This window comes from Cygnus atratus, chromosome 2 (genome assembly GCF_013377495.2).
Source record: "Cygnus atratus isolate AKBS03 ecotype Queensland, Australia chromosome 2, CAtr_DNAZoo_HiC_assembly, whole genome shotgun sequence".
NCBI lineage: Eukaryota > Metazoa > Chordata > Aves > Anseriformes > Anatidae > Cygnus > Cygnus atratus.
This window is the reverse complement of record NC_066363.1, coordinates 69,927,035-69,950,898: the sequence shown is the minus strand read 5'-3', so window position 1 is coordinate 69,950,898 and position 23,864 is coordinate 69,927,035. Positions and strand designations below refer to the sequence as shown.

The 23,864-nt window shown below is 43.8% G+C and overlaps 1 protein-coding gene across 5 annotated transcripts in view; it reads left to right on the top strand.

Moving 5' to 3' along the window:
* Positions 1–23,864, top strand: part of RREB1 (ras responsive element binding protein 1) — a 125,826-nt gene that overhangs the window by 60,562 nt on the left and 41,400 nt on the right. For all 5 annotated transcript variants that reach the window (XM_035560336.2, XM_035560339.2, XM_035560338.2 and 2 more), the window contains 4 exons: positions 2,763–2,852; positions 4,249–4,412; positions 22,265–22,409; positions 23,576–23,712. In XM_035560336.2, coding sequence (XP_035416229.1) covers positions 2,763–2,852; positions 4,249–4,412; positions 22,265–22,409; positions 23,576–23,712 — 536 coding nt within the window. The remainder of the gene's footprint in view (positions 1–2,762; positions 2,853–4,248; positions 4,413–22,264; positions 22,410–23,575; positions 23,713–23,864) is intronic.

Sequence of the window (23,864 nt, the reverse complement as noted above, 5' to 3'; positions counted from 1 at the left end):
GGATTAAACACCATCTAAACTGTCAGCACAGCTGCAGGGATTTTCCTCGCAGCCCAGTGTGTTTGTTCTCTGTCCTGAGCCAACTTTAACAGGGTTGCAGTATAGTTGGAGCCGAACATTACTCCACAGACTGGTTGCATATAGTAAAATTGAAGTTGTATAAGTAGGATGGAATGCATGTGTGTGTATTAAATGTTTGTATATAAAAATGTGTGTGTGGGCCGCTGGGATAATGCATTTTAATTTTCTTGGTGTGTTCAGACTTCACAATGGCAGCCTTTCTTGCTTGCTTTCTAATGTTTTTTGAGTAATGGTACAGTAGGCTTTGGCCCGTGTGCATGGCCTACAGTGATTAACTTAAGGATGGAGAGTCCTGAAAAACATTTGGAAAAAGATCTACAAGAGAAACAATACGGGGGAATGGGAGAACCTAACTGCTGTGGTCCTGATACTTCTAGAAGTGAGGTCTGAAGTTTTGTTTACTTGAGTCAAAATAAGAAAGTAGCTCTTCATTCACATCCATTGCTAGTCGACATTGCTAGTCGGTCGAGGGAAGTGATTGTCCTGCTCTACTCTGTGCTGGTGCGGCCTCACCTCGAGTACTGTGTGCAGTTCTGGGCACCACAGTACAAGAAGGACATTAAACTGTTGGAGAGTGTCCAGAGGAGGGCGACGAAGATGGTGAAGGGCCTAGAGGGGAAGACATATGAGGAGCGGCTGAGGTCACTTGGCCTGTTCAGCCTGGAGAAGAGGAGGCTGAGGGGGGACCTCATCGCAGTCTACAACTTCCTTGCGAGGGGGAGTGGAGAGGCAGGTGACCTATTCTCTGTTATCACCAGTGATAGGACCCACGGGAATGGTGTTAAGCTGAGGCAGGGGAAGTTTAGGCTGGACGTCAGGAAGAGGTTCTTCACCGAGAGGGTGGTCGCACACTGGAAAAGGCTCCCCGGGAACATAGTCACTGCACCAAGCCTGTCTGAATTTAAGAAGCGATTGGACTGTGCACTTAGTCACATGGTCTAAAATTTTGGGCAGACCTGTGCGGTGCCAGGAGTTGGACTTGATGATCCTTATGGGTCCCTTCCAACTTGGGATATTCTATGATTCTATGATTCTATGATCCATGTCACTGAAGTTAACAGAAAAGTTTCATGGACCCTACGTTTGAAAACATGTTAGATTTTAGCAGATTCTGTAGATTTTAGTTAGATTTCTCTATAGAATTTTTTCCCCGAATGATGTGGAAAGCAACATTGCTTTATTAAGTTGAGACTTAAAAAAAGCTTTTTCTATCATTGTGTCAGCATCTTTCTTCCCCAAATGCCAGAGGATTTGTCACAGGGGCTTGAGTCAGTCATTCTCAGTGTTCCCCACAAATGCTTGTGTCTGACAATCTGGAAACAGTCCTTTCTCCGTTGATGACTTTTGGGACAGCGATAGGGAATAAGAGTTGTTCGGAGGGAGAGGAAATGGATAGATAGTAACTTCAACTCCTTCTCATTTCTGACTGAAAAGCTGCTTATGTGGTTTTTTTTTTTTTTTTTTTTTTTTTTTTTTTTTACTAATGATACCTACAATGGCCAACAAAGAGATTCAGTAGAATGCTTCCTTTTAGCATAAATATTGTTGTTTCCCATCGGTCACGCAGAGATGGTTTTTGGTACTCTCATCACCAGAAGTTGAGGTAACAGGCGATGGATCTCTCTAGCTGATAAAGATGTGCACTATTCTACAGAAAACGAAGATTTAACTCAGTGGCAGACCTTCTTGCTTTGAGTCATACAGGCTTGAGTGCGAAGCCTCATCTGGGCTTGTTAGCGAGATGGGGAAAATGCCCATATGTTGCTCAGTAGTCATCCTTGCGGACAGTTCAGGCAAATGCCTTTGGTTCCTGTGAGAGTGCCATTTCATCCTTGGCTGAAAGAGTGGCGGTTTTACTCAGTGTCTCAAGGGCATACTTAAATCAGGCTGAGCTCTCCGGGTCGGCTGCACTGTTTGTACTCGTGGTTTGACGATGGTTACTCCTGATTCTCACCTGGGTGGAGAACAGCGGGTTCATAATGTGTTCGTTTTGAGTCACGTACACTCCTGCGTCGTCACCTCTTTCTTGCTATGATCTCATCAGATCTTGCAAGCTTAAGAAGGGTTGGGCCTGGTCAGTGTTGCCTGGGTGGGATGCTTCCAGGAGAAACACAGGATGCTCAGGGAAATGGTGCTGGTGATTCAGTAAATGCCGCTCTTCCTTCTGAGTCAGACGAGGAGCAGAACGCACAGCCCTGAGAAAAGGGCACTGGGCTAGTGCCCTGCCACTGAGATGGGGTGGAAAACCCGAAATCCTGAAGACGTGTGCTTATTAAAGATCTTTTTGTAAGATTAGTGGTGTTTGCCCGCATAATCTGGCAGGTTTCCAGGCTGGGCAATTACTTTCTGCTCACCTAAATTCCTCCTGGCAGTTTGAGCTGGTCGCAATAATTGCCTTCACTTCCTGTCCTAAACTGCTACTGCTGAGTATCAGTGTGCTGTTAAAACAGCTGCTGTACTTCTGTGGTAGCTGAAATGGCCCCTATTTATAAATTCAGAAGTTTCTGAAACTTCCCTGAGGGATCTATCAGGATGATAAATGCACACATACAAGTTGTTCTGTTAGCAGTAGCCTTTTGTACTTAGGATGGCTTCTATTTTTCCATCCCCAGCAGTAACAGCTTTCCAGTTCTTTTATATTGATATTCCTTCTGATTTTTTTTGTTTTGTTTTGTTCACAGGAAACAAAAGAAGAGAAGTCTTCCTATACCTGTCCTCTGTGTGAAAAGATTTGCACTACACAGCACCAGCTAACTATGCACATTCGTCAGGTACACAAAGTATAAGCTTGATTCTTTATTAATTGTGTCTGGTTTGCCAGTATGCATTTGTAATGGTGAAAAACAATTCCGTGTACAAATCAGAAATGCTTCATTATAACTTTTTTTGCAATCGGTTTGCTTTTATTTAAGCCCTCCCCTGGTATTTCTTTAGAACAACAACAACAACAACAACGGGGTAATTCTCCTCCCTTCCTCTCCTTCCTCTCCCCACCCCCCGAGTGGCTCAAACAAGGATGTGTGTCCTGTTCTGCATAGCTTAAGGTATCCTAAGGATCCGGAAAACCACTTCCATCATGAAGCATAAGTCCTGTTTTGTTATCCTGTTTGAATAGAGTTCCCTTTACTGTTCATGCAAATTAAGAAGCAGGAAGACACAATTTTAAAATCATCTCAGCGTTGAAGAGCCTCTCTGTCCTTTACAGAGTACAGCAGTACAGCAATTTTGGGAGGCAGAATTAAAAATACACTTTACAAATATATGATACTCTTTTTTTTTCTTTCTTTCTTTTTTTTTTTCCTGTCAGCTACAGGCTGCCCCCTGCTCCTCTTGAAATGTATATGTATTTTATAAGGAGCTTTGGCCTTTTTTGTCAGAAAGTTCTACTTTGGTTGTTAGGTTGTGGTTCATCATTGTGACTCCACTAGATACTACTTCAGTTTTCCGTTCTGTACTGTAACTGTTACTTATTTTTTTCCTAATTCTCCGCTTTGTTGTTGCTGTTGTTGTTTTCTCATTTGTTTGTTTTGGTGTTTTTTTTTTGCTATGTGAAGAAAAAATCAATTATCTGAATGCAAGTAACAAAGAGTGGTACATGTAGCACAGGTAGCTAATAGCCATGTTTTGCCCTGTAATGCATTCTTATGGCCATAGGAGCCTGCATGTGAATTCAGAAGCAGCTTCCTTCTGTTTTCTTACTACTCAGTTACTTCAAAATTAATATCTTTAAAGAGTATTTATTGTTAAGTGTCTTCTGCCATAAAGTTCATAATTACATCCTCTTTCTGTTTTCCCCCTTACCACTCACCCAACCCCAAACCACTGCATAACTTAAGGTATCCCAAGGTACCATTTGTCTGATGGGTTGTTGCTGGATCCCTTTCTATACCCCTCTGCTGCACACCCAGGGGGAATGTGGTGGGCACTTCAGGCTGCACAAAGCAACTACCTGTGCTGGTGCGTTAAGGAGTTAAAAGTGAATGGTGAGGGTGGAGTTGAGGGGGGAGTGCTCAGGAAAAGAGAAGTTTATATGGAGCACACCTTGATATAAGGTATTGTGTTAAGTGGCTCTTCAAAGCTGCTTTTAAGAAGTTTGTAAATCTCTCTGATATTTTACTGGCACTTTAGAAGGGGCATTCAATGAAAAAAAATCATTGCTTTCTCTAGCATAACACTGACACTGGAGGAACAGACCATTCCTGCAGCATCTGTGGAAAGTCTCTGAGCTCAGCGAGCTCCCTTGATCGCCACATGCTGGTGCACTCAGGTGAAAGGCCTTATAAATGTTCAGTATGTGGACAGTCCTTCACCACCAATGGAAACATGCACAGGTGAGTGCTGATTGTGACCCAGGAGTTTGGAAAGCATTACGAGATAAGGGGGCTGGTTTTGTTTCTTTGGAAGGACTTTGAAGCTGACTAAAGATCCTTACTTGGGCAGAAAATATGGACTCTGGTGTCAAATATGGAGTGACACACATGCGCACTCTAAAGCTACTGGGATGCTTATGTTGTGGGAGGACACCAGAATTGAGACAGGTCTCCTAGCTCTCTTCACATAGTACCAAGTTGTTGTGGATATCCAGAAGTATTGTTTTTTTGGTTTTATTATTATTATTTTGATAAATGGGATGGATTTTTCTCGAAGGATGAAAATACATAGCCAAGCTGTAGAGGAGCTTCTGATTTCCTAGCTTCAGTGTAGCAGATGCAAATGGTTGTACTGGGGCATCTTTGGTATTGGAGGATGTTAAGAAGTGAGGTATCCAAGTGCCATCATGAAGATGTCTCTTTAGAATAATTGATCTTGGTTTTAGATACACGCGTCAGTACTTACTTGCACTGTAGACAACTTACTGCATTGTAGATCTGGGAAATTCTCTGTAACCGGAGTTGCCAAACATATTTCATACAGTTTCTTTAGTAGGGATAAAGCAATATGTACAGTTGTGAAGTGGGGAAACTGAATGTTAAATCACATGTATGTTCCTTCCCCTCTCTCATCCCCCAATTCAGTATTAATTTATTTGCATGGGTGGAGCACCTCAGAGCTGATTAACAGTTTGTGAATTACCACATAGCTTTAGTCCCCATATCAAAGAGTTTACAACCTACAAAGAAACTGTAAAACAGGTGGGGGAAAGGAACATAGCTTATAAGCAAAATGACAAGAGCGATGGTTATGGACCATCACATGGTTTTGTGTGGGAGGGAAGATACCGCGTTTCCTTGATTATTACCAATCATTTTCCAAGCCATATGCTTGGAAAGGGTGGAATGAAAGGCGTGATTTCAGTGACAATAGAAGAGATAACATACTCCTGCACAAAGAAAGCAGTACCTGCTTGCAGCTCTACCTTCTCTATATCTTATTGAACAGCTTAAACAGTCACTTAAAAATGGAGGAGAAATGAGTGTGTGCGGTTTTGTAACTCTGTTTAACCTGTACTTGATCAGAATTGAAGAGAGAAATGTAAAATGGGAAGGGGAAGACATAAAGATGTTCCGAGGAGATAGTGGCCTTGGGCATTGAATAAATCACATCTGACTCATCTGACCAGGAGGCAGAGATGTCGCGAGCCACATGTTTCCCAGACTGGGTCATTGCTCCATGTGCCATGAGGAAGGCAGGGCAGTTTCTGAGTTGCAGCTGATGCCACTGTTCGCATCAAGAGGGTGAATTCCAGCACCAGGAACCTTGTGTTGTTGGACGCTGTTGTGTCCTGTTCCTCAGCCCAGGCTGCTTGCTGAAGGATTGCATGTTTTGTTTAGTTTTTTGCTCCCTAGGCATCTCCTCATCCTCTCCCAGGAACTGTAGGCTTCCTGTGGCACAGGAGGCTTCCTGTGGCACTTTACTCCAGGCCTATCAGATGTTAACGTAATATCTTTTGCTTATTGGGGTTTCCCTGTATAACAACTCTTATCATGCTTTAAGCAGTTCATCAGAGTTGCCAGGCTGAGTGACTTGCCCAAAAGAAGTAACCATAGATCAGAACCTTCTAATGAGAAGATTGTTCATTTAAAATTTTTCCTCTTAATGAGATGCTACATGAAGTTACCAGGATGGAGCGCCATGTTTACCGCCCACACTAAGAAGGACTTGAGCTCATGCAAGGAAAAGATTCCTGTTAAAAGTTCTTTGACAGGTGTCGGTTCCTGTCTGCTCTGTAAAATTCCTTCTTGTGTAGGCCGACATTGCAGCAGCGTGGTGGGATATTGCAGAAAGCTCATTGACACTGCAGCAAGTGGCCCCAGACCTGGGACAAGCAAGATCCTGAGCCTATCTACAGAGGGTAGTTTTGTAAAAGGAGGGTAATGGTTGGCAGGACAGCACCAAAACAATTTTTTTTTTCAGCAAATAACCATTTCTTGATGCTGTAACAGACTATAAAAGTGAATCCTGATGCCGAGGTGGAAAGTATGAATGTGCAAGTAGGCAGATGAGAATAAATACAAAGTGAAATTATATTTGTTATCTGGTACTATGACACACTCACAAGGAAGATGCTCATTTTGCCCACCAGGTACTTCCTTCAGAAACAGGTATTTCTAGTCTAAGATGGTCTGAAAGAAATTCTTCTGTAGGCACCGCAAACCTAGCATCAGGTCTCATGGCCTGCCAGTGCTGTGGATGAATGCCTTTCGCATCCCATTCAAAACTGCTTCTGCTTCAGGATCCGGGGGCAGGGACCTGCTTGCCAGGTCCTGCCTTGTGTGCAATACCTGCAGGTCTTGCTTGTGGTGGGACCATGTCTATTCTTCTGCGCCAGCTGGGTGATAACACCAGTCCATCTTTCTCTGCTCCTGCACACAGTTCTTTATTTATTTTTTTATTTATTTTATTGTTTTCTGGTTTTGTACTAGAGTGTCTAAGTAGTGACAGATAGGTGCCCAAACCAGCAAAGAACAAGGTTTCTAATGTGCCTCCATTAGCCAGGGTTGCGGTCCCCGTGGAGCATAACACAAAATGTGGGGTCAGAGGGAGAAATTGTGGGTTTAGCAGAAAGTTGTGAATGTTCTGCTAAAGAATCAGCATAGCTCGTGGAGGTCCTGTAGGAGTCTTCCCATGTATTGCTGTATTTACACCAAATATGCTCAGTGCACAGGGCAGGACCAAGGGAGAATTTAGTCTGCTGGGATCTGAATGGGGGGGAGAAGGTGTATGCACATACTGCATACGTTCTTCTCTTCTCCTTCTCCATCTGTGCCTTGTTCTGGCTCTTACTTAACTGCCTATGCTATTTTTTGAATCAAGACTTTTTTTTAAAGACCTTTTAGGGTTAAAAGCCCTTTTGTCAAGGGCAATGCTGTACTGTAGGAGTGTTTATTACTGTTCCGATAGGGGATGAAATTTGTGATCCATTTTTTTTACCTCCTAGCAGCCAGGTCATTAGACGTTTGGTAGAGAAGAGGAGGGAGGGAGACAAGTTCCAGTTGGTTTTCAGGGTTAGGAAATGTGTTCTTACACTCTCGGGTGCCTATCATCTCCGTGGAAAGTAATTTTTCTCCTCCCTCCCTTTATTAAGGGAGAAAAAACCTCCAGAGCTCTAATTTGGTGTTTTTTTTTGCATGACGGCAAAACTTGGTTGCAGTACCCAAACTTTTTGGCAAGTGGGAGCACAATTTTCTGCCTCGCTCTCCTCCGGGGTAGTCTAGCTGTGCTGGGGTGTTGCTTGTACTCTTTACCTGTTAAATTGATGCTGCCCTTCCTGACTCCCACAATACAAGCAAACACTTCATTTGTAAATGAGTCAGAGCCTCTCACATAAGGTCTAGTTTCTTTTTGTTGTGCTCCTTGGCTCCTTGTCAACATGTCAAGTTGAATGGGCACAGCAAACGGAGGGGTGGAGAAGGAAGGCTCTCTTGTGCAGCACCATTCAGAAAAAGAGGTTAAAACCTGCTTCCTTTTCTGACCAGGGTGACTCTTGGCCAGGATTTTCAACAAGGAACTGTGAGCCCAGGGCATTCCCGAAAACTCTCCTGAAGCTGCCAGACTGCTCAGGAGTGGCCTCAGCCTCCTGTGGGGAGAGTTGCAGTTGGGGAGAGCAGAGGTCTCTGGAGGGTGCTCAGTGTCTAGAGTGAAGAGCTAATTTTCTCATTCTTCTGAATGTGCTGTCAACCTAATTGCCTCTATATCAGTGCCCAGGCTCCTGTTAGAGGGGGGTTGTTGCAGTCTGGTGTGATAACTGGAAAGCCCATCCGTGCCTGGGATCCTTATCAGGAACATGAATTGCTCAGGAGGAGAAGAGCTGGAGAGAATGCTGCGTTTTTCTTTTTGAGCAGTTCCAGAAGGAGCAAGCCTTGTAGCATAAGGGACCGGGACTGATGTTGGGTTTGAGGAGGTTGTATTGTTGCAGTTTGTAGGAATTCAGAGGAAGGGGTTAGATCATAGTAATTTTGAGTTCAAAATTCCTGTAACTGGAATGGAACTGTGATGATCAGTACATAAGAAAAACTGTAATACAGCACATGGTAATCCTTCAACTTCTGTGCTAGAGACACAGGCACTATGGCTTTATCTCGGTTGCAGTAAATTAAAGTTGAATACTCTCAGATCTCCAGCAGGAGCATAAACTTTATGGAAAGAAGGTGTGTGCATATAAGAGTTTTCTGTGGCTCTGAAATGGCTGGGTATTTCCGAAGAAGTGTCTAAAATCAATAGATTGCAATTACTGAAGTCTTTCCATCTGTTGTTCTCTCAAGAGTTTATCTATGAATAGTGAGGAGCCCTTTTGGGTCTAGACTCTGCCACTAAATAGGAAGTTGCAAGCCTCTTCTTCCATCTCCCCCACTACGTCTCCCCAAAATGTAGACAGAGGAGTTAGTCTGCTGCTGTGGGTTTTGATGGTGGTGTTGATTTGTGAGCTTTAGCAAGGGACCTTAAGGTAGAGAAAAGAGTTTGCTTGACTTACTGTGCTGCATTCCAGTAGAACATGCATCAGACTTCAGTGGGAAGAGTGATGCCTCCACTTGCTCCAGAAGGGTTTCCTTTGGGGTAGGAGACTTTGCCAACAGCTCCTTTTCCATTTCTGTAGTTAAGGATGGTCTGTACCTATCACTTTAAAATCACATTTTCCTCCCTGCCAAAGACATGTTCTGCATGCAACTTGGAAATGTTAATAGAATATAAATGCCAGACAGGAGGCGAGAAATGACCTTCCTGCCAGTTTCCAGTGCGTAGCTATTAAAGGCTCTGTGGCAAGTTTGAAAAGAGTTAAGGAATAATATATGTATTTCAACCATGACTTCCCCAGTTTGGTAAACTAAGCTGCAGTGTCTATGGCTGGTGTTCGCCATGCTGTCTGTAAGTGTGATAATGCAAACTAACTGAAGCGTTGTGTGTGAAACCAGAATGTCACAGGTATTGACCTTTTCTCCCCTTCCACTCCTTGCCCTCTACCTGGAAAAGTTCTTCATAAAGGCTTTTTAGTTACATCCTACTTAAGTACTCATAGGCTGTTTATGGACTATCTCAGGAACAGGTCTCAAAGTTGGGGGATTTTTTTTTTTGGCACATGCAAAACACCACATGCAACAACCACATGCAGAAGTCTTTGAAACTCAAATTGGAAGATCTGGATTGCAGAAGCTATGCTTTGAAGCATGCTTACAAAGGGTCCTATCAAAGAAGGTATTTCTTCTTTTAATTAAGAAGGCACTTTCATTCTCAGTCTTATTCTCAGTGTTAGATAATTTTCCAAAACTTCTTTTTTTAACGTGCTTAGAGAGACAAACAGCTGTTTTTGTTACCAGTGCATGGTACTGTTCTGCTATTCAAATTTTTAAACGATGCTTCGTGTGTGTGTATATGTTGCTGAGCTTTTTTTTGAGAGCAAACCTGTTGCTGAGGTTTTTTGAGAAAGATAGAAAATGCGTGTGCTGGAGGGGAACCTGTGAATTTTGTTGTTTTAGCCAGCCACCTTCACTGGCAAATGAAGAGCATACACTTAGTGAAGACTGTAACTTACTGTTTGGATGATGAGCGTTGGATCCCCATAAAGGCACAGGGATTGAGATGCATATACTTCAATGATTTCCCAGCTCTCTTTAACATGGATATGTGTTTTATGGGCAGGCATGCATACAGGCTGCCTGTGACTTCTCAAACATCCAATACGCAGAGTGTCTTTGAGATCTGGCTAAATCCATCCTCTCCCTGCATTCCACCTGTGAATTTCTCCTATGTTATTTATGGCACTGGCCCGCTTCCAGTAAGTTGTGTGTGCTTTGTAGGGTGCAGTGCAGTAACAATGCCCAGCCTTGAAGTACAAATAGGATCTCTGCAGTCTAGCACATGCATGCAGTCTGGCATTTGCTTAAGATGGGAATTTTTGGAGGCAGAACATAGCTAAAAAGGCATGATGAGCTGGTTTTTTTTTGGGGGGGAGGGGGGAGGTAACAGGAGGGGAGTTGCAGAAGGGGAGAGGAACTGTCTTGTTGCAACATTGTTTGGTTTATGGTGGTTTGCAAAGATGGCCAAGTGGAAATTTGGTATCAAATTTTGGGTACCTTTGGAAGATTGAACACCTAAGATCTTGAAACAAAAAACAAGTACCCAGAGAACTTGCCACACTGAAAATGACTGACACTTCGCGTGTGTGAAAAGGCCATTGATTGTCTTGCACAACAGAAATGTCTCTTTGGTCGTCTCCTGAGGAGCTTTTATTTCAGTGCTCTTAAATATGAAGAAGCAGGATCTATACAGGCTTTCAGATGCATTCCTTATATGTGGGGAATGATTTAACCACTGTCACCATGCTAGTAAAAGATAAGCTTCAGCAAATACAAGTGCCCTAATTCTTGAGCGGGGATAACTAACACAAAGGGCTAATTTCTTCTTCTAGTAATTGATAACTGTAGCTGTAGGAGACAAGTGAGATGTGATATCTGTTCTGGTTTTCTTTGCGGTTAAAAAATGTTCCTTATGTTTTCACTAATACATTTTGTAAATAAAGGTGAGGAAACAGATGGAGAGAAATGTTTTTGGTCTCTCCTGTCAGCAGATATGTCCAGAGTAAACGTTTGGTACCCTACTGGGACCTCCATGTTAAAAAAAAAAAGAAAGAAAAGGTCAGGACTTTTCAACAGTAGTGTATAGCAGAAAGAGTCTGTTTCTCTGTGTCTTTGATAAGAATTGGAGGAACAAAGTATTTTTAATAGTCCCAGGCAGAAACTTTTGTCTGTCTCACTGCCGCTGAGTAGATTGGTCATCTTTGTAAAGACTTTACATAAACCGTTATTTAATTCACATGATACATAAATAGGATGCTCAAAAAAAAACCACACCATGGATATCTTCAGCTGTAAGTGACCCTAAAGGAGCTCTTGTGTCGCAGTACCACTGTGAGCCCTTGGAGCTGTAAGGAGATGCCATGATTTCAGATGTGTTGAGCACTGCTTGCAGCCTTGGACAGTATCCCCCTTCAGTTATCATTAAAGAACAGCAAAGGAAGTTAACACAAAAACACTAATGCTGAGATCTGATTAGAATCAAGCAAAGCAAGGAAGTGCAGAGTTAAGATTTATATGCTGACCTTAATTAGCTCCATTGTTCTTGAGAACCAAAGCGTACACAATGAGGAACATTATACTTGCATCTCCACAGCTCTTCGGTACCTAAACATTAGAAACACTTCCGTGAGCTTTTCAGCCCCAGATTTTGTGTGTGTGTGTGTGTGTCCTTTAATTAATACTTAAATCTGAGCTTGTACCTTGTAAGGTTGTGGGTTTTTACGGTTTGGTTTTCTGCAGGCAGAGGGGACGCTCTGCCCTCAGTGGTCACTTCAGTTTTTGGGTATGAATCGTGCCAAGGGGAAGGTGGTCCGACATCGCTGGGTAATACCACCCTCCTCACAGGCAGTAACATAAATCTTCGTGTAACAGAGTGTATTCAGCATAGCGTAGTGCTGCTTTGTTACCCGTGTCACAGCTCAAATGAGCACAAGCCACTTGACAGATTAGACGCTAGTCGCAGAGCACATGGCTGCGGCGACCTTGATCTTTCCGCATATGTACCCTTTCAGGAACATAACCTCCTCTAAAGGTTTAATATTCTTGGGGATGTTACCTCCTCTTCTCACCTTAGAAGAGCCACAAAATAAATACAAGCTTTAACTTTGCAAGCACTAGAAAATCCAGGTGATCTTTGCAGCCAGTTGAGGGGCTGTTAGTCCTTTGCCATAAGCCCAGCATTGTAGCAAGTCTTGTGGATATGTTGGCTCTCAAGGTTAACAAGCAGCGTGTCCGGATGGCATTCTGGTTTGTCTTCTAGTTCTGTACTTCAGTTTGGGCAATTCTGTGTAGAAAATGCTGGTTGCTGAGAAAGTTTGCTGGGAAAGTTTGTATGTTAGGGAAATCTTTGCTTAGCCTGTTGTGCATGCATGTCATAAATGCTTGCCTTGCTGCTTTAATGAGCGCGTGTTGAATGTTGTCTGAAGAGACTCCTGGGCCAAGTACCAAAGAGAAGGAGGAAAAAGTCTATCTCCAACTGCATTTGTGGTTGCTGTCGTTCCACCTTTAATGTGTCTTCCAGCTTTACCTTTTCTCCCCCCAGTATCTAACCTGCTCAACCTGTTCTAATTCAGCATGCTGCAACCAGCACACTACAGTATGTGCCCCCTCTCGGGGTCAGCGGGTTTATTTTGCCTTTCTCTTTTCTCCCCTTTTAAAAATAAGCTGTTCATTCACTGGGGCCTTACACTCATGTTTTTGATCTGTGATGTTCACCTGCATGATGCACAGCTTCAGCAAAAAAAAACAAAACAAAAAACAGGTCTATAAAGCAGTAGCACCATGGTGCAGCTGGTGAATACCACACAGAGTACAAGCACTGCTTTCTCTTTCTTGAGGGCATCAATAGGTGTGCTGACTTTGTCAGGCTGCTCTCTTAGCTGAAGTTTTCTGAACAGTCTCAGTGATTTTTAGTAATTCCTCAGAGCCAGCTCTCCAGTGCTTTGTGTGGAAAGATGTCATAAAGCAGAGGAGGTATGCAACTTCTGTGTGGGCCCAACATCCTAAACTCCCCATGTTCTGCTGCAGTTTCTGCTGATTCCTGTAAAGTAGCACAAGTCGTGCAGGGACTTCAGTTTCCAGCTACTCTGCTGGACTAAAGCAGAGCCGTGGAATGAGACGAGAAACCTTTTCCTGGTGCTGTGTGTGAGATCACCGCTGGTGAGGAAGGAGGACCACATGTTCAGGAACAGGAGAGGAAATGGGCTGAACACTTGAAGCTGGGCCTGCTAGGATGCGGTCTGCAGCGCTGGCAGAAGTTTGCACAACTTGTGTGTGCAGCGATAACCCTTACTTCCTTGCCCCTCGAGTTACATGGTGACTGCTGATATCAGGGTTATGTGGAGACCCTGTTTTAATGAAGATGTGCTTGTTATCTGGTGCAGCTTCCTTGTTTGCAGGCCGGGGGGGGTGGGGTGGGGGGGGAGGGGAGGTACTGGGCTCCATCTGCGCAGCATCCCCAGCATTGCTGTGGCCCTGTGGCCGTCTGTTTTTTCCTCCTTGAGCAGTGTGACGCAGCAAGTTGTTCTCTGCTCTGTGCCATCAGGATTGCTCAACAGTGGAGTGTGACAGGGCAGCAACTGCACGATGGCTCTGCCTGGTTCTGGGAAGTAGCCGAGACTTATGTTTGCTTGGTTGTTAAAAGGGTGCGGTTTTGGGGGAGGCAGGATGTACCTGGGACTTCTTCAGCCTTGCTTGCTGTTACGGATAAGACCTTCTGACATCCCTTCTCAAATTCTTTCTCTCTGATTTTTTTCCCTGATGCTAAAATTTAAAACAGCTTCAGTTGTCCTTACCATCTAGTCACACTTGTTTTACTGTGAAGTTTAAAATCAATTCTGAATTTATTGACAAGGCTTTTACACCATGATAACTAAAGGAAGTGCCTGAAAACCACAAATTTCCAAAAAGATGAAAGAAAACAGCAGTTCAGAATGTCCCAGGCCAGGTTTTTGGTACACTTTTAAAAGCCTTATTCCTGCTTAGTTTTACTGTTGTTAATAAACTTTTGTCTTCAAGCTTAAAGGAGCATGGGGGCCGCAGAGGGATCTTGTTTAATACTTATTAACGAGTTTTTTACGGCTTAGAAGTCTCCATGCAGTATTAGGCAATGTTAATTTAGGTCTGCTCTGAATTTAATGCAGACTGCAGGCAGGCAGTTTGGTGAAGTGATATTGGGAAGGGCAGACTGTATTTCTCGCCTCTTTTGCCCTCCCTTCTGCAAGCTTTGATGCAGATGGCAAATGAGTGCTTTCTTTTGCTGTCCTTTGGTAAGCTTTGCTTTGGAGGCATGTTTTGAATCACTTCCCTGTCACAGCATCATCAGGCAAATATTTGTCTCCCTTTTTTTCCTTTGAGGTGTTCTGACAACACTTCTGGTAGAGAGAACAGGAGTGACTTTGAGCCAGGCTGGGAATGCAGTTGTATCAATCCCAGCCTGTTACAACTTGCTGATTCTGCGTCGCAAGTAGTTGCTTAAATATCTGTGAATACAGCATAATTATTCAGAAATGGTACCTCCCCCCAACTTTTTGGATTTGTAGATCAGTATCTTTCCTCTCAGTCACGCTTGCAACTTGCCTTTATTCGCGGCAAAGCAAAAATTTTATTCTAGGATAAAAGTACAAAATGCTTTGTGTGCATGTACGTGTATAATATGTCCTTAGGTGTCACGTACTGGCAGCTGCATGGCGCTGGTTAACTTTGCAGGCCATCCTGGTAGCGCTGGAAGGGGTTTCTAGTCTGTTGTTTGAACCCAATCACAGGTGGCTTTTGCTACCCTGGTGCTCCCAGGTAGTCTGGGCGGATCTGAATAATAATGCTCGTGTCACCCGAATGATGCTGCCTGCCACCCAGCTGTAAGGCTGGTTTTGCTTTGCCTCGTGTCGCAGGGAGATGGACAGGCCCTGCAGCCCGCACTGGGCTCAGAGGGACACTGGGGGCACGTCTATGTGGCACGACGTGGCTGCAGACACACGGCCAAAGTGAGTCAGTGCTTCCCAACCTGGTCCTCCTGGGACCTGTCCGCCCTGCCCGGGCTTTTTGATGGAATCACCTGCATTGCCATGGCTCTCAGCAGCTGAGCCCTGGAGATTGCTGGCTGTTCTCTTTGCCACAAATTAGCATCCGTCACTGGCTAAGACTAGGCTGTTCGGTGGGGCTTGAAATCTGTTTTGAGATTGTTGTAAGAAAGCATTTCCCAAGTAGTTGAGTTTTTTGTGTTGTCATGCCTCTCAATTTGCTGTGAAGTGTGCTTGTGTGGCTTAGGGCTTTTGGGATCATTTTTGTAATTTTGAGAATAAAAGTAGCAAAGGAGCCAAGGAGAAGAAAAATAGAAACTCATCCAAGTGCAGATCAGGTCTGATTTGCAAAATTACCTGCATCTTTCTGGTTCCTGTGATTACAACTGGCAAGGGCTGCATGAATTGCTCTCTTAAGTGGCTGAAGTTTGTAATTAGCACCGGAAATACATTGTCGATACAGATTCTGTACATGTTTCAACGAACAAACAACTGACTAAACTCTTTAACCCAAGAGTATAATGTTACTGTACTTTTGACTTAAGTTCCAGTCATATTCACGAGACACTAAGGAGAGGGTTAGCAGAAGTGTATTAAGTGATTGCTCCTAAAAATGCTGCTGCTTCACTTTCTGTTTGTTTAAGATTCATTTCCCATGCGTGTCAAATAGCAGAAGCTTTAAAGAGTAGTCCCCTGTGTTTTGCTACATTTCTGGACCATTTGGGCTGAAGTAAGATCTGTTAAGCAGAACAAAGCAACAGTGACAAAACTGACATGACATAGAAATTTCTCAGAGGAGACATTAGCAGTGTAATTTTGAAGGCTGCCTTTTCTTGTTCTCTGAGACTTTTTTCATTTTGTGGGTCCAAAGAACATCATGGTCCAATTTTCATCCTGTGTGCACACATCCTGCGCTCTTATTGGTCCTGATATGGTGACACGAAGTTGAAACTTAGATAAAGCAAATGTTTGTTTGTTTGTTTTTAAACATAAATAGTTGCTCATATATTGAATGTTAGGTATGCTCTTTACTGCAGATTACTGAAAATATATATTTTTTGATTCTTCAGAAATGTTACTGTTATTTGAAAGTAGTAGTGTAAGTGAAAAATCTCAGGGAAGAAAACAGTGGAAGAAATAAAGCAATTGTATCAACCAAATCATGCTTAGGGAATCTGACCAGCTCAGTCCTTCCCAGACTAGCTTGGTGAACTTGAGGAACTCTTTACTTTGGGGAAAAAAATAATACAGTAGTATATTTTCAATAAGGTAAAGCCTAAAAAGCATTATTTTTTATTTTCATTCTCTGAGTGGTTGGATGTGTCTTTAGGTAAGTATCAGATGTGTGAGAATCATCCCCTAGATTTTGATACCAGACTGCTCAGAAATCACAAGGGAGATGAGGAACAGCAATGTGCAATTCAGTAGAGTATAGGGTACATCTAGTGGTAAAGTGGAGAAACTTAGAATAAATAATATGTGGGATATGAAGCCAGAACCTGAACTTGATACTGTCAGATGATCTCTCTGGACTGATAATGCCCAGATTCATTGGCCTCCCCACTGTGTTTTCACAGAAGTGGAGATGTGAGGGAGGAGGAGGGTGTTTATACATGCACTGGATCCTGCGCTCAAGAATTAATCTTGATTTAGATGCTGGGACTTTCCCAACCGGGCCCGAGTGAAATTGCTTGCTGCTCCCCCTCTGGACATGCTGCTCCTTCTAATCAGACCTACCTGGCATAAACCTCTTGACTGAAAGCCAGCAGTGCTTGTGCTGCCATGGTTATAAGGGAGAGGCTTTAACCCTGGACCCTGCTCAGAGGCTGTAGATCCACCCTTTTGTTCCACACCTTCCTTTTGCCTGGGCCTCTGGGGCAGGCATGCCCTTTTTCAGGGATGTGGAGAACATCAGCAGCCACGGAAACCTGGGTCGCAAGGATGGTGCGGTTTTTCTCCCCAGAGACAGAGGTGAGGGATTCCCACACAAGCTGAGGCAGAGGGATGCTTCCTCCCCAAGAGACAAAGTGGTGCTGCTCGGGTTATCTGCATGCAAAGCAGGAGCTCCTGGTTTTGTTCATAATTCAGTGGGACCTGGAGCTGGGAGCAGCTGTGTTGTGCAGTTGCCTCTTTTAGGATGCTTTGACTCCTGGTTCTAGCCTTGAGCCAGCCAGTCAAAACCTTCCCACGTTCTGGTTTTGGCACTGGAGCTGTGGGCTGCCCTGTTTCGAGACCTCCAGAAAGCTTATATGATCAACATGCAAATCCCCTCTGCATTAAGAAAATGCAGCAACCCTTTTTGGAGATGCAGTAAAGATGGGGATGTGACCGACAGAAACTGCGTATCAGTTCAGTAGGGCACATGCTTCCCCCCCCCCCCCCCCCCCCCCGTGAGTCACCTCCCTTAGGCACTGATCCAACACCATCCAAGGAGAGAAAAAGGAGTAAGGCACTTGAGTTCTGCATTTGTTTGTTTTCACAAAAGTCTCTTCTTCAGTGAAAAGCAGTGAAGTATTCACTTGCCACTGTTCTGGTCCAATGTTCACCCTTCTGAAATCATGCTCTGCAGTGCGCTGTTGGGACAAAGACTTACTGCCCATTTGTTTTTGTTTTTGTTTGTGTTGCTTTTTTAAAAAAAAAAACAAGTGAGGGGAATTCTTGTGCACTATCATCTTGGTCATTCTGTTCACGTGATGCTGGAGGGAAGAGGAAAGCTGTGGCACAAGAGGGGAAGCGGAAGGTGATTCTCCCAGGGAGGATGGAATTTTTCAGCTGCAGTAAAGCAGTTGAAAAATGTGATTTTGTTGTGAGGGCCGACTGGCACACAGTCATAGCACAGTTGGATCCTCTTGGCTCACCTGTGAAATTCTTTTTGTGAGGGGGAGGAAAGAGATTATGAGGAGAGCATTTTCACATACAGCTGTGCTGTGAAAAGCAGAGCGTGTAGTAAGTTATCTGCATTTTTTGCATGGCAATTCTTAAACATTAAGAGTTCAGTTCAGAGGTGGATCAGACCTTGTTTGGAAAATACTTAATTTCCTCTTGCCATTTCAGGATTATTCTTTGCAAACTCTTCTGGCTCTGTGTCTGGACTCATTCTAAACAGAGTTCTATCACTTACTCAGAGAGTTTAATCAAAGCCAACTAGCACATAGTGCTCAGAATCCTCACTGGTATTAAGCACAGATTTTTGTCTCCTTCATTTCATTTTGTGAATCATTTTAGTGTTGCACCCTCAGAACTTGTCCAAGTGTGTGTGACCAACCTGCGTGCTGGGGAGACTGATAACCACTGCATGAAGTGCAGTTTTCAGGACTCTGCACCATCCTGAGCTTGTCTGCTGCTTGTGGGCTGCCCTGTAGGATGGCTCAGAGCTACATTTCATTGATTTAAATTAGAAAAAAAGCAAAGTTCCCTCAGCCGTGGCTCTCCTGAGCCGAGGTAGTGGTCACTTCTGAGGTGCTGGTAAGTGTTATTGTAAGCTGGTTCTGTGGCTGAACATGAGCATTTCCGTGCATGTCCTTATTTTGCCCTTCTTTTTTTTTTTCTCACTTAAAGTGTTGAGTGTTTATCTTTTTTTTTTTAGAATTTATGAATGTTATGTCATTTTCCTTTGTCACTGTAGATGCTGAAAGCCAGGCTGACTTATGAGCCGGGCTTTCATGTTCAAAGTATGCTGGTGTTGTCAGGCCAAACTATGTTGTTATAGTCACAATGGGAAAATAACTTCTAAGCACAGCTTTGTTCCTGTTCTCCTGGTGTCTTGGCAGGCTAAACAGTGAGGTCGAGCATTTTCAGTGTTACATATAAGATCTAATCAAGGCAAACTCTTTTAAAGGAGAATAAGGCAACACTTCCCCCACCCCCACCCCCCCTATTAGTTATAGTTAGGAAACTTTTAAAGTAAAAGGAGCCTTGGTGAAGGGAACATTTAACTTTAAAAGAAAGTCTGTGGATGTGGATGTGACTTGGCATCTGCTGCAGTTCAACCTAAGTTGGGTGATAAATGTTTTCTAGAGGCAGAGGCACAATGACATCCATGTTGCAAGGTAAAAAGAGAGAGATGAAGATTGTGTCTATCCTTTGTACTGCTCAGCTTTATCTTCATGCTTATCTTGGGTTGTAGCTCTAGTAATCTTTTTCCTCTCCACCCTTGACTCGATGTAGTGAAACTTGCTTAACCTGTCAAAGGAATAAACCTGCTTGCTGTAATGTGGACAGGTTGCAACTCTCCTTGAGAACTCTGGAACCTGCTGCTTTGCTTTCAGATTTTTCTTTTTCCTTAATGATTGGATGCAGAGAGCTATCAGAGTGTCTGTGATATTTGACCTACACAGTAAAAGTCAAAGGTGCAGTCAGGGTGTCTTCCTGTTTATAGCTCAATAGCTCAGGCTGCTTCCTTTCAAATATGCAAAACTAAAACATGAAGGGATTACCACATTCCCTGCTGGGGGTATGGATTCTGCTCATGCTTTTTGGGCATGGCAAAAGTGTGCATGGGAATGCAGGCAGGAGATCTGCAGGCTGGGGACAGCTGATGACTTCAACACCAGGTGTAGTAGCAAAGCCTGCGGTGCTGCACCCACATTAACAAGCCCTGCCTTATTAGCATGCATTATATTGCAAACACAGCTGGACTGCTTTTGGGACTTGCAGGAGCCGGTGTATTAGCATGGATTGAGTCAAGCCAGGCAGAGGTGCCAGGCTGGACTGGCACTCACCTGGAGGTCTCCAGTTTCTCCTGTTCACTCTGGATGTGCCATTGCACCCCTCTCACGTAGGAGCAGCTCTGTCGAAACGCAGAGTTAAGCAGATGAATGAACAGCAGAGAAAATAGCTTAGCCCTAAGGAAGCTGTTTTGCATGGGCAGCTACTAAACAGGAGTTCTGTATACTTGGTACTGACAGAAAAGAGACTTGAAAAGAAAATAGAAACAAGAAGTCCCACACTTTATGTATAGCAGTTTGTTGTTTGTTTGTTTTCTGGGTGAATGTGATTTAGCTCGACTGCTTTCACTGTCTACCTTTCTGAAAAGTTACTGGCCAAGTAATACTAGCTAGGTGTCAGCCAGGCTGCCAGAAGGGTGAGCATGCAGGCCGGGTGTCTGGCTGGCTGGCTGGCCCTATCTGGGGGGACAGACAACACATGCAAAAGGGAGATCTCATCAAAATTAGAAAGCACTCTTTACCAAAAAGAAAAAAAAAAAGGCCAACAAACCACCTTCTGCATTTTGCTGTGCCTCTGGAATTGGATCCTGCGTTTTTGGCTGGTCATTTCCAGTTGCTTTTCAGGTTTATCTGCAACCACTGTGGGCAGCTCTCGCTACCTAGCTTGCTGGGCACATCTGCACACAGATGCTCTCTCCTTCTGGAGCCTCCCACAGCGTGACCAGCACATGTCACCAGCATCCATCCCCTTGTTATGTGACCTGTGAGGGTTACTAGGGGACTCAGTTTGGTCCACCAAAAGGCTGGGAGTCGAAAGCTGGCAGCAGCTGACCAGCCATTTTAATCTTGCAGGGGTTCTAATACACCCAGGGCTTTTGAATGCAGGCTGTTCCTGCATAACACCCTCAGAAGACCGGGTGTAATTTGAGACAGTAATTTAGTTGGCTTTATCTAAACGTTCACAGATTGTGAAAGGAAACAAATAAAAAGCATTGTGCTGGGAGACAGTCATCCCAGCAGCTTCTGCCCGTGGGTCAGTTTGGTCCAGTGTGTTATCTTGCAGCATCACGCCCTTGGCATTCAAAACTAAAATTGATTTTATGTCATAACACCCAAGCAGTTATGAGGACATATGAGACTTGTCTAGATTACAACATTCTCTCATGTTTGAACATGATAGCATGCAGTCAAGTGAAATGGCACCATCCTGAGCTGAGTTGGTGGTGTGACTTCTGAAGGAGCGTGCCCAAATGCCATTAACATTGTCTCCCTTGTGCTGCTTTGAAGTCAGTCACACAGACAAAGGATACCTCTCTCCTACACTCCTATTTCTAACTATTAGAAGTGAGAATTTCCATTGCATGTTGGAAGGTAGGAGCCTAAGTTAGATTATTTTTGAAAGCACTTGAGTTCAGAAAATTTGAGGCTAAAGGCCCTACATCTGTTTTTAAAAAGAATACTAGCTAAGCTTTGAGTACTCCAAAGAAGAAACGTGGGAGTAATACCTGTCATCTAACCGGGCGAGAGTATCTTCGTTGAGTTGCAAACACAGCAGACTGTGAGGGCAAGTGGGTCAGGTATACAGATATTTGTGAGATTCCTTCCTGAGTCACTTTCTCCCTGGGGTTTATACACAGCATCAGAGAACCAAAGAAATACACTAGGTGTCTCTCGGTCAGTTTGCTGGGGTTTAGAGACCCATCCTGCAATGATGATACTTGTAACCTGGGGGAAGTATGGGTGGACTTTGTGGAATCTTTTTTCCCTTTTTCAGTGACTCTGTGACAAGAAATAGTCATTGTCCTGGGGACAGGGGCTTGTGAACACATTTTGGCAATACTGAATTTTGCAAGCCATACCTGCTGCAGCTAAACAGAATTAGCAGATATATCCTGACTTCACATTTGCAGCTGAAATTTGATTTCTGGGTGCACCAGTATTCTGTCTTAAGGCTGAGAAGGAAATAGGAGTGCATTTAAGTGTTGTTCTGACATTGGCACATACCAATGCATTTTGGGGTATGGTCTGAAGCAGTAAAAGGAGAGCCAGCTGAAGACAGGGTGCTTCTTTTGCATTGAGAAAAGTGAATGCTAAGCTACAGGCGTTCACTTGCTAGACCACCACCAGACTGCGGCCAGGTGTGTGGATCACTGCGTGGCTTTCGGCATAAGCAGGGCCTCATGGGTGATGGGGGATAGATGCGGTGCTCCTGGGGTCAGGCGGTATCGGGTGAGAGCCATCCTGTGGGCTGGGGCATGGGGATAGATGCTGGACTCTATGCCCACCACCCCGCATGCTCAGGGGCGCTGTAAAGAGCCCATGCTGGATCATGCCCCAGCTGCCTTTCAGAAGTGCAGTGCAGTTCGTGGGATCTCTGCCGCGTTCCTTTAAAGGCAAACCTTGGAAGAGTGTTGGCATTAAAATTTACGCGGACTTCCTGTCCCAATTATTTGCCTGCTGACAGTGTCGTCTTCCCCCTCCTGCTCAGGCACATGAAGATTCACGAGAAGGATCCAAACAGCACAGCGAGCACAACTCCCCCGTCTCCACTGAAGCGCAGGCGATTATCTTCGAAACGGAAACTTAGTCAAGATGCTGAGATGGACAGAGAGGAGAGGACGCCTGCAAAAAAGGTTCTTTACCAGGCATGCAGCAAAAGGCTTTCCTGGCTGCCTCCTAAACTTCCAGCTGCTGTGTTCATGCAGACAGCATGGGAATAGTTAAATTTGGTCTTTGTTATAGCCCTGTACATTTTAAGATACCATGTTTTTCCTTTGTCGTCAACAGTGTTGTCTGAAATCAACAATGAATTTCTAATTTCAGAGACTGAAAGAATTCCTTTTTTTTCTATATTGTTTATAAATGTCTGGGTTTGCTTTTGAGTTGTATTAGCTGATGTTGGATGAGAAGAGGATGAACTATTCTTCTGCTACTGTAACTTTTCCCCTATTTTTTTCCTTGTTTAATTATTAGTACTCTTGCAGGATAGTGATTAGAACTTTAAAAAAGAAACAGTGTTTACTTCAAAAGCAGAAAAAACTTAAGTGCATTTTTGTTTTGGTCTGGAGAAAAAAAATGTGTAGCACATTTCCCTTTTGCAGTAGCATAATCCTGCATTATTTGAGTTGCAAGAGCAACCAGAAAATATTTATTTGAAGGCTAGACATTTCCATTAGGGTTTTGTTTATGAAATATTTTATTGCATTTCAGTCATTTATACAAAATGTATGGTGACTGCCAAACTTAATTTGACCCTTTCCACTTACAATCTCTAAATGGTGAACTAGTAGCAGCTCCATTTAGCTCAGTATCCCCTTGTTCCTGTGCAAGCTTTCTCCCTGTAATCAGAAGAGGGCTATAGAAAACATGCAGAAGTTCATTGCTTTTCCATGGACCACTTGAGTTAGCAGTTGGCAATATTTCAGTGGCATAAATAATTTAGTCTGACAGCTCGCCTGGCTTTCTGAAGGGGGAGGAATGCTAGTTCAGTGGTATATAAACATAGGGGTTTATAAGTTGTTCCCATCACCGTTTCTCATTAGAACTGATATATCTGTGACTTAGCTGCACGCTTCATCTCTTGCTGAGCCTCCTTTTCTGTCGTGCATATTCTCACATGTGCTGAGTCTGTGCCTCTCACCGTCTTGCTGCTGCCAAAATGAGCCATTTCTGGTCACCTGCAGCAGAGTTGCAGGTGAAGCCCACTGATTTGTTTTTGAGAGGAGGACTTCAAATGGACTGCATATTTGGTTTGTTGCTTAAAATTCAGTCTAGTGAGTTTTTTTTCCTGTCTCTGAAGGTCGTCGAGGATGGTCAGTCAGGTGAAGGGGATAAGAAGGAGGACGACGTTTATCACTGTCCAGTGTGTTTCAAAGATTTTTTTTGCAAGTATGGGCTGGAGTCCCACATGGAGACACATCCAGATAACTCGCTGAGGTAAGAAATGGGCCTGAGAGCATTTCTGGTCTGAGAAAGCATGCTGGGGAAGGGAGAGACCCAGGCATCATTCAGACCTCTGCGCTGTTAACTGACCCCTGTTGTGATTTTGAACTGTGTTTTAAACCCTTCTGCCTCATCTTGTGTCACAA